Consider the following 10,976-nt stretch of genomic DNA (forward strand, 5'->3'; position numbering starts at 1 on the left):
AAAAAAAAACAAACAAACTAGCGAGACGGTGGTGACGATGCTCTTTTTATATATGAAATGGAAAACCGGAGAAACCTCTCGAGGAGGTGTGTCTGAGAAGAGATCAACGTCATACTTTGCGATCCGCTGCAGGCGCACCATGCGCATACACACACTGACACACACACAGGCATACACACATTCATGCATTATCTCACCCAGCTACATTAAACACCGATCGATGCAGGAGGAAGAGAAGGCTTACCATACATTGCAACCTACACTTGCTGTATCCTTCAATCGCACCGAATGAAATGAGACGATTTAATAAGAGAAAAATCCAACCCATGGATTCGCATGATCGGCATGGGGACGAGAGGGCAGGTCGAGGTATAGGTCATAGTTATAAATATAAAACAAAACATATACATATATATTCAACTATTCGCGTAAACACAATTCAAGGATCATGATCAAGTAACCGTATCGTTTGCGGCATTTGCCGGTGACGGCCATTTGCAAGTCCCAGGCCGAAAGTCGGGCATGCCAATCAGGAACCCGCACAACTCGAACTCGCACGCAGGATGCGTTTTCCCTCCTCGGCGAGCACGAACACACATGGGAGGAACATCGAGCGCGATGGCCGTGCAGCTGTCGTGGCGGTATGGCCCGCAGGCGTACAACAGTAACGCACAAGTAACGCACAACCGAACGCTGGGGGACTAATGCCCAGGAAGAAAAAGGAAAAACCAAGCAAAACAATACAAAACAAAATGGAAACCAATGTTAGTGTAAGTAAATAGCGGCTAAACGTTAAGCTAGACAAACCACATTGCAAATCCAGCGTCATTCGAAAGCGAGATTGAGTTCATCGCCCACAGCCCGTAGTGGCAGGTAGTTTATCATCACGAGCCGGTTCGGTTTACAAGCAACTCTTTTGTGCAAATCTGTTGAAAGAATGAAACTCTACGTTACATCCTCTACAAGCTGCGTAAGGTGGTTTTACTTTTCCATTTCGGACGAGGAAGCTACACATTTGTTCTATTGATGACGAGTATTAATAAGGACGCTAGTTTGTTCGAATGGCAACATGTACGCTAAACCAAATTTAAGCCCACTACAGTCACATCACATTCACACTTTCAAAATTAGGTAATGAATATGGCATTGCTGCCAAACAACAACAAAAAAAGAAGGAAAACTCTATAGAATACAACTAGATTTAAAAATTAAACAGCAGCACAGGCGGCTCTTGCGTACGGCAGGACAGTAACACAACCGAAATGCAAGTCAAGAAGATGTGAAATATGAATAAAGTAATGCAAGAAAGCGAGAAAGAGAGAGGCAAATAAGGAAAGAATAATGCAACACTACACTTATATTTGTCCCTGTAATATATGATCATGAACTAGTGAACGGTAGTGAAACGTGGCGCTAGTGGAAATAACGTTTAAGTAATTGCAAATAAAATTAAACAAAATAACAACAAACCAAACATGAATGTGGCTATCACTCTCTCTCTATCTCGATGAAGTTCGTTGATTTGTTGGCATTTGCACCGGAACGGCAGCAAAGTGCATTCATTACCCACACTCTCGCTAAATACATCGTAAACCGAGGAAGGCATCGTTTCGGTAACTGAACATGATTACAATTTGGTTTACTATAAAATACGCGCGAAACTAAAGCTATTTGGAAGAAAATGGTCGTCCTGGCTTAGTTACAGCTTAGTTGGTGCGGAACGCACAGGAACAGGAAATAAACCATTTTATCAAGTTTGGTCTCTCGTTCGCATACAAAAAAATGTAATCTGTGCGTGTGGAAGAAGCTATCAGGATTTTTTGTTGTAGCGTGATGCAAAAACACAAATCACCAACAAATAAGATAACCAAAAATAAACACTTCCCATACGTGGAATCAAAAGTCAAACATGGCGAAAGCATATTATAATAAAATAGTAAAACTAACAACGTCATTATAAGTTCTCTATGTACTGCATATATTGAGCTAACTATACTTACAAAAGAAAAACTTCAACAACATCGCAACAAGACCAATTGAGTTTAGCTTTGAATTTACTGAGCAAAAGGATACCAATCATGCATACACACAGACACAGAGTAACGCACATGAACAATACAATAATCATCCAAAACAGATACGATCGGCATGAAGGCAGACGGGCACAACACTATACCTTAAAACTAAGCGGTTTTATCAACTCTCAGCGACCGGTTCAACAGTAATAAAATCGCAATTGTCTCGCACCAGATCGCGAGTATTCGGCAGCTTGCGAGACGCATTCTTATTTGTGTTGTGGCGATCGTTTTGCGCAAAAGCCAATCGAATTATTACACAACCTACGAGTTGTACGAATACGCTTTTAAAATAGTATCACTAAACCCCCTGCTAGTACACGCCGGAACGGGATGTAAACGCAGTTAAACCACCCCCGGAGAAACGCAACATGTATCCTTTACAAGTAGCACGTGTCTACTTATCTGATAAAGCACAAATTGACACTTTTTGTGAGACCCTTTTTTTTCTCAAATGTTTGGCGAAGAATTTGCGACGAACGTGTCACAACTTGAGGATGCTTCCTTAATGTTGTCCTTGATTTGTCGTTGCTTTTTTAAGCACGTGAGCAGGCATTGTGCGTGAGCAAGCACCGTTGGCTAACCAAACAGTCAGGAACAAATTCACATTCGTAAGATGCTATTAGGTGAACTAGCAGCTGCAAGTCTAGCGCGTTTGGGAGAAGATTGGAAGATGGTGAAATCAAAGAGGCTGGACCTCAGTGCAGATGAAGAGACATACAATATTTCTAAGGTAAATGAGGTATTTTCGAGATTTTCGCGAGCGGTGTTTGGTACAGATGACGCAAAGAATAGTTTTTCAATTGTTACTCTCTCTTTAAAGAAACAAAAAAAGTAAGCATCAACAAAATCAACGGAGCAAAGTATCTGTGCGCAATTATCTCTGTGGCGTCACGTAGTCTTTTTGATCATGAAACATCATTGGAGGAAAAGAATCGAACTCAGCAAAAGAGTCTACAGCGAGACTCGTGACTCAGGATTTTAGTTGTACCGATTTCATTTCATCAAATGCATACAATGATAAGAACGCTAAGGTGCAGAAGAAGAAAAACACACTTCGTGGGCTACCGATGTGCAAAAAGTGCTTCAATACAAGACAACGGCAGCGATGATTAAAGTAGTGCAAAGATCAAATAAAAAGAAGAAAGATAACGTATTCAATCAACTAAAAACTTTGGAAAGATGCGCAAGACGAATGATTAAAACGCAGAATACAACATGAAGCAGTAAAAGGAGTAGAACTCAGTTAGCATTTAATGGTAATCATAGCATCAAACGGAACATGGCAAAAAAAATAAAGGAAGAAGAAAAAAATACAACAGCATACCAAATATCCATGACAAGAAAATAAAACAAAAAAAATGCAAATGTGCGTTCCATGTGTCGGAAGTAGGGAGGCGATTTAAAAAAAATCAACACGCATTATGCGGATGCGGCTGTGAACTGGCCGTCAAACAGTTATTAAAAAAATTAACAACAACCTAAGGAATAACTATAGCATGATAAACGACGAATGTGGAGCGAGAAAAAAAAGTAACAAACTTCAAACAAAACAAAAAATCCTTTAACCCAAAAACTACTCAGTGACGGTAGGCACCGGTGGCAGACGGTAGGCATTCGAAATAGAAAACAAAAAAATAATGCAGCATGCAAGAGAGTGTCGAAAATTGGAAACCTGTTTGTCTATCTATTATCGTTGAACGAAATGTCAGCAGCAAACTCGTTCATGAATGAATAAATGAATAAAGGATAGCCCATTTAGTACACTACGCTACATGTAATTGCCAAAATAAAACAAAAGAAAACGATGAAAAATCAACTAAACATGGAAAAAAAATCCCGATGGGAGGTGGACGACATAATAAAACACTACTTTTATTAGTACCACTATTACTGACAGGCAAAGGAAGATCAATAAAAACAACCAATACAAATGGTACCGAATCATAATTTAATACTAGCAACAACATTCAAGAGTGCTTCTAAACAAGGGACAGACAAACGCTAGAGGAAGAGATCCTACTTGATCGACGCATGGAAAGACCGACAGCATGATGAAGCGAACGAGAGCAAATAAGTAAGCACAGTATGTATCAGAGTATAAGCGAGACCGTAGCGAAACTGATGCGCGGAAGAGAGTATAAAAGTTTAAGCTAAGTAAATTTGGACAGATTGATGTGTAAAGACAACACTCAAAACCAATCGATTCGCAGAACAAAAACTAGTAAACGTACGTCGTTGAACAGAAAAACGGAGAAATAAAGTAAAATAAAATTGAACAAATTGTGTGTTTTATTTTACTGTGTTTTCGCAAGCAAATTGCTAGTATTTGCTTGTTGAAAATGCGATCACTGTTGCTTCTTTAGCGCATACTTTCGGATGAGATCAAACGACAGCTGAAGTCCATACCGCAGCCAGGATATTGTGTGTTCGATGGTCAACAGGGTGTAGTATCGAAGGTAAAAGTACTCGCGTGACTCCAGAAACAGCCCCAACCAAAAGTAAGCCGTTTGAGCTACCCACACGGTGTACTGCCAGCCGGCTACGATGGCATTCCGGGCCAGCTCGTACTCGCGAGAATTTGCTACCACAGAGCACATCGCTGCCATGTTGGAGGGAATATTTCTGATGAGTTGCAGAACGTTCGCGAGTTTCGAACGATTACCCCAGTCGGTATACAAACTGTCCCAATTGAATGCTCTTATTGCCTCAATTATGCTTGATTTGGGTTCAGTTTCATTTGGCCGCACCGGTAGCGCTGAAATACTCTTCGTAGATTTGACTGTTGAAATTGCTTTTGCAGAAAGTTGGGACGCACTACGGTGCACTGGATGAAAGTTCGGCACAGATGTTTCATGATGGGTCCACTTTTGTAAGTTCGAGTGACGCATGGAGTACGGAACGGAGGGTGAACTGAAATTGGTATTCGCCATCGGAACCCTCAACAAACGCGCCGTTCGGTGTGTCGGATGAAACATGCTCGATAGTTCAAAATGATTTCTAAAAGTTGTATAAATTGTTTGCGCTGGTGCTATTTTACGATCACTTATTTGTTTCTTCGTGACAAAAATTTTGCAACATCAAAACCACAGCCACAAATAACCGTCAATGGTAGGTGTGATTGAATTTGCTCATCGGTGACAGCTTTACGTTGCTATGGTGACTGAGAAATGTTTCCTAGCTACCTCTCGAGAATATTTTTATTACAAGGGAATTGATATTTGCGTTTCCAATCTTTATCACGAATGAAATTATGGTTATGAGCATTGACAGGCATAAAACTATGTGATGGAGGCGCCAGGTACCTTGTACTCTGCAGAACCTGCCAAAAATTTAAAAGGTTTGGTTTTCTCGAAAGTTTTTGTTGATCAATATGATGAAACTTTGGACCATAAAATAAAACTACAATTATAATATGTAACATCAATAAACCTTCATCTCTTGTAACGCACCGAGTTTCGATGGAGACGCCAGGTACTTTGTACGCTGCAGAACAAAACATGAAACAGACCAACCAAACTTATTTCATTTTCAATCATCCAGAACATGAAATGAAAGAACCACAAAATGAGATTACGATCATACGATGTAGCATTAATAAACGATCAATTCTTGAACTGCATCTGGCACATGTATCGCTTAAAATGCGATGGAGACGCATGGTACGCTGCACGCTCCCGAACCAGCCCAAGAGGGTAAAAGGGTTTTTTTCTTCGAAAGATTTTATTGATCAATATTTTTATTTATATCCTTAAAACTATTGTTGAATCAAGTTTTAATCAGTTGTACCAACGGGCCAACTGATCTAATTCACTGTATTACGACTCGTGGCAAATCACACTTCGAGAAAACTTTAGTGCCGGGGCAATTTAGTGCCCCACAGTTGGTTTTCTTTACCTTTTGCCACTTCACGAAATTACGCTACAAATCCTTCATTTTAATAACCGGCACCTTTTCGATCGAGCCAAAACTTTCAATCCTACATTCACTTGGCCCTCTGCTTATCGATAAATCTTATCGTCAGACAATCTATTTTCGTTCCCATTTTAAAGCCTTCAAAACGTGAAAGCATTTTATGTTGATGTGTTTTCGCTTGCTTCACTCCTCCATCTAGTTTTAAATTTTATAGTATAAGTGGGGATTCTTTTTTTAAAACAACTTCTTTAATATGACATGCTCGTATAAAATAATGTTTTAACATTTCTAAGGATTTCCGTTGCAATGAATAGGTTTGTAACGGAAAGCAAATATGTTTACGAAATAAACTTTACTACGGGAGTCAATTCTAAATCGAAATCTCAACAGTGCTACCGCTGTGTATCGTCTGCCTCTATGCTTTATGATTCCATATAGGTAACCGTACCTCTTCACAGAACCATAATATAACGGAAATTTGTAGGTCTGATAGGATGCGTAAGCGTTACTGAATTGCAACGAATCTGTAAATGTGTGTCCGTTGCTAGCGGTACTGTTGCTTAAGCGGATGTTATTTATGCGGCTTTCTATCACATTAATGCTATCCTCCCCATGGGATCCTCTACAGTCTCGCTGTGCCGTGCGAATGACGTTGTTAAATTGCGAGCTAACCCAAACAAACTTATACGGTTTTGATCACCTTTACGTATGAGTCAGAGGGTTATGTACTGACTGCTATGTATTAAATTGCAGAAAAATTAATAATAATTTTATACAAGATGTCCTTACTGAAACATTTAGCTTTCGGTAATATCTGGACCGAGCACAACACAGCTAAGCAAATGCTGTAAGCGATTTTGCTGTTCTTTTCTGGTAGGTGATCCAAATCCCTCCGATTGTAACAATCAAGCAAAACGACTGAAATGATATGAAGAGAGCTTCCGGAAACCATCGTCTTGGAGGAGTTTACCCGAGCTCCCTCAAGGTATGCGATCCGGTATAGTCCGGCTTCAGATTATTTAAGAACGGATGTTGGTCGTCTATTGCTGTTGCTGATGATGGCCATGGTGATTCTCGTCCACTGAACCGGTGCCTCCACTGCCCACGCTGCTACCACCCGTTCCACGAACAGTGGCCGCATAGCTTGACCCACCGGCTGGTACCACCGTTGGCACAACGATTGGCACTGATTCTAAACGACAAGAAAATGGGATACCATTGATGAACTTTGTAACACAAAACTAGAAGATGCAAGCCAGATCTTACCCGTTCTCGGCGGATTCGATGGAGGTTCAATATTTCTGAGATCATGCTTTTTGATGAGCTGACACTCACCACCTTCCGTCGGTATTTGGTAAACATATAGGTATCCATCTTGGGATGCTACCAGCATTCTGTGAATAATAAGAACGAATCGTAAATTGTTAGAAGAGAAAAAAAAACATGGACAGAGACTTTAACGAAGTAAAATATGTTTTTTATCCTTACCTTAGCGTCTTCTGTATCGTAGTAATGACACAGGAATGTCTCAGTCCAGCCACAGGAAGCAGGGCCGATGCAAAAGCTCGACCCTGCGAAAATACATCGGTGACCTGTGTCGGCAGGGGCAGATAGTTTGTAAAGGCCTTACTAATTTTGCCGTACCATGCATCCCCCGCTCCCTGATCGTCGTTCGTTTCGGGGGATACACGCTCAAGCTTAAACACGTGCACGGTTTCCGTGTTGGAGCTGCAGCATAGATACTTGGAGCAGGTACTGAACGCCAGGGACGCTATTGAGACGCAACGCTTCACGCCCCGGCGAAACTCGAAGAGCTTCGAACCGTCGCTCACGGAAAACACTCTTATGACCGTGCCCTTCTCACTAGCGGTGGCTATCTCTGTTCCGATCTGGCTGAATGCAATCGCCGCGAGGGGAGAATCGTGGGCCGGGATCATAATTTTTGCATGCAAATTGACCGCATCAAAAATCTGCACTTCTCCGACGGTGGCGCTGCCAGGATACGCCAAGTAGCAGTGGTCGGAATCGGATGCTAAAGCGCACAGTCCCGTCTTGTTCGGCGGAGTGTCACGTATTGTATGCACAACCTTCATGTCTCGAATATTGTGAATGTAAAGACTTTCTTCCAAGCATACGACTAGCCGCGACCGGTTCAGCTTTACCGCCAGAATCGTGTTCGAGTACGAGTAGTTGCATATTTCGGCTCCTTTTTTAAAGTGGCATACCTGTGGGTAAAGAAGGGCACAAAACAAACACAGTTATTTTTAAGGGCCATTGGTGCACCACCAAACCGTACCTTTAGCTTTCTTGGAGCATTCAGCGATACCACCGCGACAAGCGAGCTACTAAACAGACGCTCAACCAGGCAGATGTCTTCACCAGAACTTAAGTAAATTTGGTCCAGGATCGAATCGACGGAATTCAACGAAAATAAACTGTAACCATTTTTTGAGCCAACCGCTAAGGATCTATGAAGAAAGGCAAGAGTTAAAGGTAGATATAAAATCAAGACCCCTGATCCACCTTCTCTCAATATAGATACTGACGAGCAATCTTGATTGAAGTTGACAAAAAATCCTCCAGCATCTGTATCCGGTCTCGCCAGAAGGCTCATGGCTTGCTTCAACAGGAACAGGCTCGCCGCGGGTGGGTGCTAGTTCTTTGTTTAATGCACGGTGACCTGTACTTACGATTCTTCAATACAAATGAATCACTATGTCGGATGACGTTCAACAGGAGAGCAAAAAAAAACGTCAAGAATAAGCCTTCTAGTTCTACAACGTTCAGAATGTGAAGAAAAATCACTATCAGTCGAACACATTAAATGTGGAACAGTGCATAGAGAAAGAAAAATATGCAAAATGCTTGTTGCATGCCGTATTACCCGTATGCCGAGGAACGCTAGCCGTAGAAAGCCCGACCTGGTCTTTGTTATGATTGTGTTTGCAGCGGAACCACTTTCCAAGGCCACAAGCGAAACGGAAAACAGAACAGAAGCGCAGCTCGATGGCGTTGTATGTTATTATTACAATCACTGCAGTCGGTCGGTGCTAGCTTAGCTCGATGTTGACGGATGTATTTTGTATTTCGGAACAGCTGATGCAAGTGGACAATGCCTTTGCTAAGCGATTAGGCTTGACCGTCAAATTGCACGATTAAACTGTCGCAGAAATATTATTCACGTATAACGTCGTGATCTGAAACTTCACTACGGGCGCTCGGTACGGTTTTGTTCAGTTACGCGCACTAAACTGACTAAGCTAACCTTGAACAACTGCACGAATCTACGCTCTTGTTCGGTGAGGGTGGATAACCACTATATCTGACGATTCGAAGCCTCGAGAAGATGAAATCTTTGGGATTCGGTATACGGTTTGTTTTTCGCACAACTGGCTAGACCAATACGATAAGGTCACGCAAATAAAAATACCAATGCGCAAACGAGAGTTTATCAACCACAAAGCGCCACTTTCCTATTATCAGGCAGTATCACGCGCGATCCAATCATAGACGTAAACACTCACGGATGCTTTGCTAGGCCCTTTTGCTTTCGGGTTTGTTTTTGCGCTGTTTCTTGTTTCTATTCTGTTTTGCGTACCTTCGTTCACGAGCACTATACGCACAACTGTTGAATTTGAACCCTTTATTATGTTCTGCGAATGGAACTCACAGCAGGACTTTTAGTTCCCGTTGAGTCAAGAATAACTTTACGATTAATTCTCTCGTTTTGTAGCTGCAAAATGCAGAATTTCTTGACCTAACTTGAACTGCTTTTTGCGACGATCGAGTTGTATTTTTGCCCTTCGTTCTTTTTTTAACAAGTGCGCGATGATGGCAGAAAATAAGTGTGCAAAATGACAACACTGCTGTCAATTGGGTAAAGAAAGCAAACTAAAGCATTTGACAGCTATGCTTAGGTTGTGTTTATTTACTTGTTCAATTCAGTTTTCTGTGCATCTTGTTGGAGTGTAAATTTTAATATAAATAGGAAATTAAAGAAACTATTTCAGCTTTGCAGTTGAACCCAAGCCATCTGCGCACATGCCTTGATTGCTGACGGGGAAGAAACAAACCGGCCTCATCATGCAACGTGAAGAAAAACAATTGGACATGCTGCTGGAGGCAGTGTTGAATCGGTTGAATGATTTAAAGCATTCGATAGGCGTCATGATACATAGATTAGAAACAGAATATGAGACGATCAATTGGCCTACGTTTTTGGATAATTTTGCCTTAATTTCCAGCCATGTAAGTTTTCAATCATACACTCTTTGGGCGTGACATGATTAACAATGCGTTTGTGTACAGTTGACAGGTTTGATGAAAATACTTAGTAGTGAAATCGGAACACCCCTCCGAAACCTTACGGTGTTACCCCTGATGCTGACACCAGAACGCGACGAAGCCTTACTGCAGCTAACCGAAGGCCGAGTGCCAATATTTTCACATGATCTCGCACCGGATTATCTGCGAACTAAGCCGGATCCTGGAGCCGAGAGTAGACAAGCTGCTCATGAAGCAAAAGCCAATAACCTCACCGTAGAAGCCAGTATGAAGCAGGTTGCCCAATACAATAAAGTGATATCGCACGTATGGGACATAATTAGCAAAGCGAAAGAGGACTGGGAAAATGAATCTTCCACTCGGCCTGGCATTCAGCAAACCAGCTCAATGACCGATACACAGGCCCTCGTGGCTGCTGTTGGGCTCGGCAATGGTTTGACTGCCCCGGTGGGACCTCCGACAGGCGCTGGAGTCATGATCCCGCCAGCGATTCGGCAGGGATCGCCCATGAGTGCGGTTTCACCCTCTGGTAATGCACCGATGGGTAAAATGCCATCTGGCATTAAAACTAATATTAAGTCCGCTAACCAAGTTCATCCTTATCGTTAGCATATATCCACCTATTATAACATCTAGCGTATATGGAAATATAAATAATATACAACATCATAAAACTACTTATTTTAATAAGCAAATTACGAA

At 41.7% G+C, this 10,976-nt stretch overlaps 2 protein-coding genes across 2 annotated transcripts; one reads left to right on the forward strand and one right to left on the reverse strand.

Annotated features, from left to right (window-relative positions):
* Nucleotides 1-5,801: 5,801 nt before the first annotated feature.
* LOC128726696 (WD repeat domain phosphoinositide-interacting protein 2) lies at nt 5,802-8,604 on the reverse strand. Its single transcript, XM_053820518.1, has 5 exons — nt 8,537-8,604; nt 8,287-8,458; nt 7,479-8,215; nt 7,257-7,384; nt 5,802-7,182 (listed from the first exon to the last, which is right to left on the reverse strand). The coding sequence occupies exons 1-5, from the start codon at nt 8,602-8,604 to the stop codon at nt 7,031-7,033; spliced, it is 1,257 nt and encodes a 418-aa protein (XP_053676493.1). The 3' UTR covers nt 5,802-7,030.
* A 1,469-nt stretch (nt 8,605-10,073) lies between these two features.
* LOC128726698 (mediator of RNA polymerase II transcription subunit 8) lies at nt 10,074-10,931 on the forward strand. The gene is made up of 2 exons (XM_053820521.1): nt 10,074-10,238; nt 10,299-10,931. Exons 1-2 carry the CDS (start codon nt 10,074-10,076, stop codon nt 10,881-10,883), a joined length of 750 nt encoding a protein of 249 aa, XP_053676496.1. The 3' UTR covers nt 10,884-10,931.
* Nucleotides 10,932-10,976: the final 45 nt, after the last annotated feature.

The sequence above is a fragment of the Anopheles nili genome, chromosome 3 (genome assembly GCF_943737925.1).
Source record: "Anopheles nili chromosome 3, idAnoNiliSN_F5_01, whole genome shotgun sequence".
Lineage (NCBI taxonomy): Eukaryota > Metazoa > Arthropoda > Insecta > Diptera > Culicidae > Anopheles > Anopheles nili.

What these genes read in the sequence shown, in the direction of transcription:
- LOC128726696 (XM_053820518.1), bottom strand. Translation starts at nt 8,604, where the DNA reads ATGAGCCTTCTGGCGAGACCGGATACAGATGCTGGAGGATTTTTTGTC. An exon ending in AACTTCAATCAAGATTGCTC is followed by an intron (nt 8,459 to 8,536) that starts GTCAGTATCTAT and finishes CTTTCTTCATAG; the next exon opens with ATCCTTAGCGGTTGGCTCAA. An exon ending in ACGATACAGAAGACGCTAAG is followed by an intron (nt 7,385 to 7,478) that starts GTAAGGATAAAA and finishes TATTATTCACAG; the next exon opens with AATGCTGGTAGCATCCCAAG.
- LOC128726698 (XM_053820521.1), top strand. Translation starts at nt 10,074, where the DNA reads ATGCAACGTGAAGAAAAACAATTGGACATGCTGCTGGAGGCAGTGTTG. An exon ending in TTGCCTTAATTTCCAGCCAT is followed by an intron (nt 10,239 to 10,298) that starts GTAAGTTTTCAA and finishes GTTTGTGTACAG; the next exon opens with TTGACAGGTTTGATGAAAAT.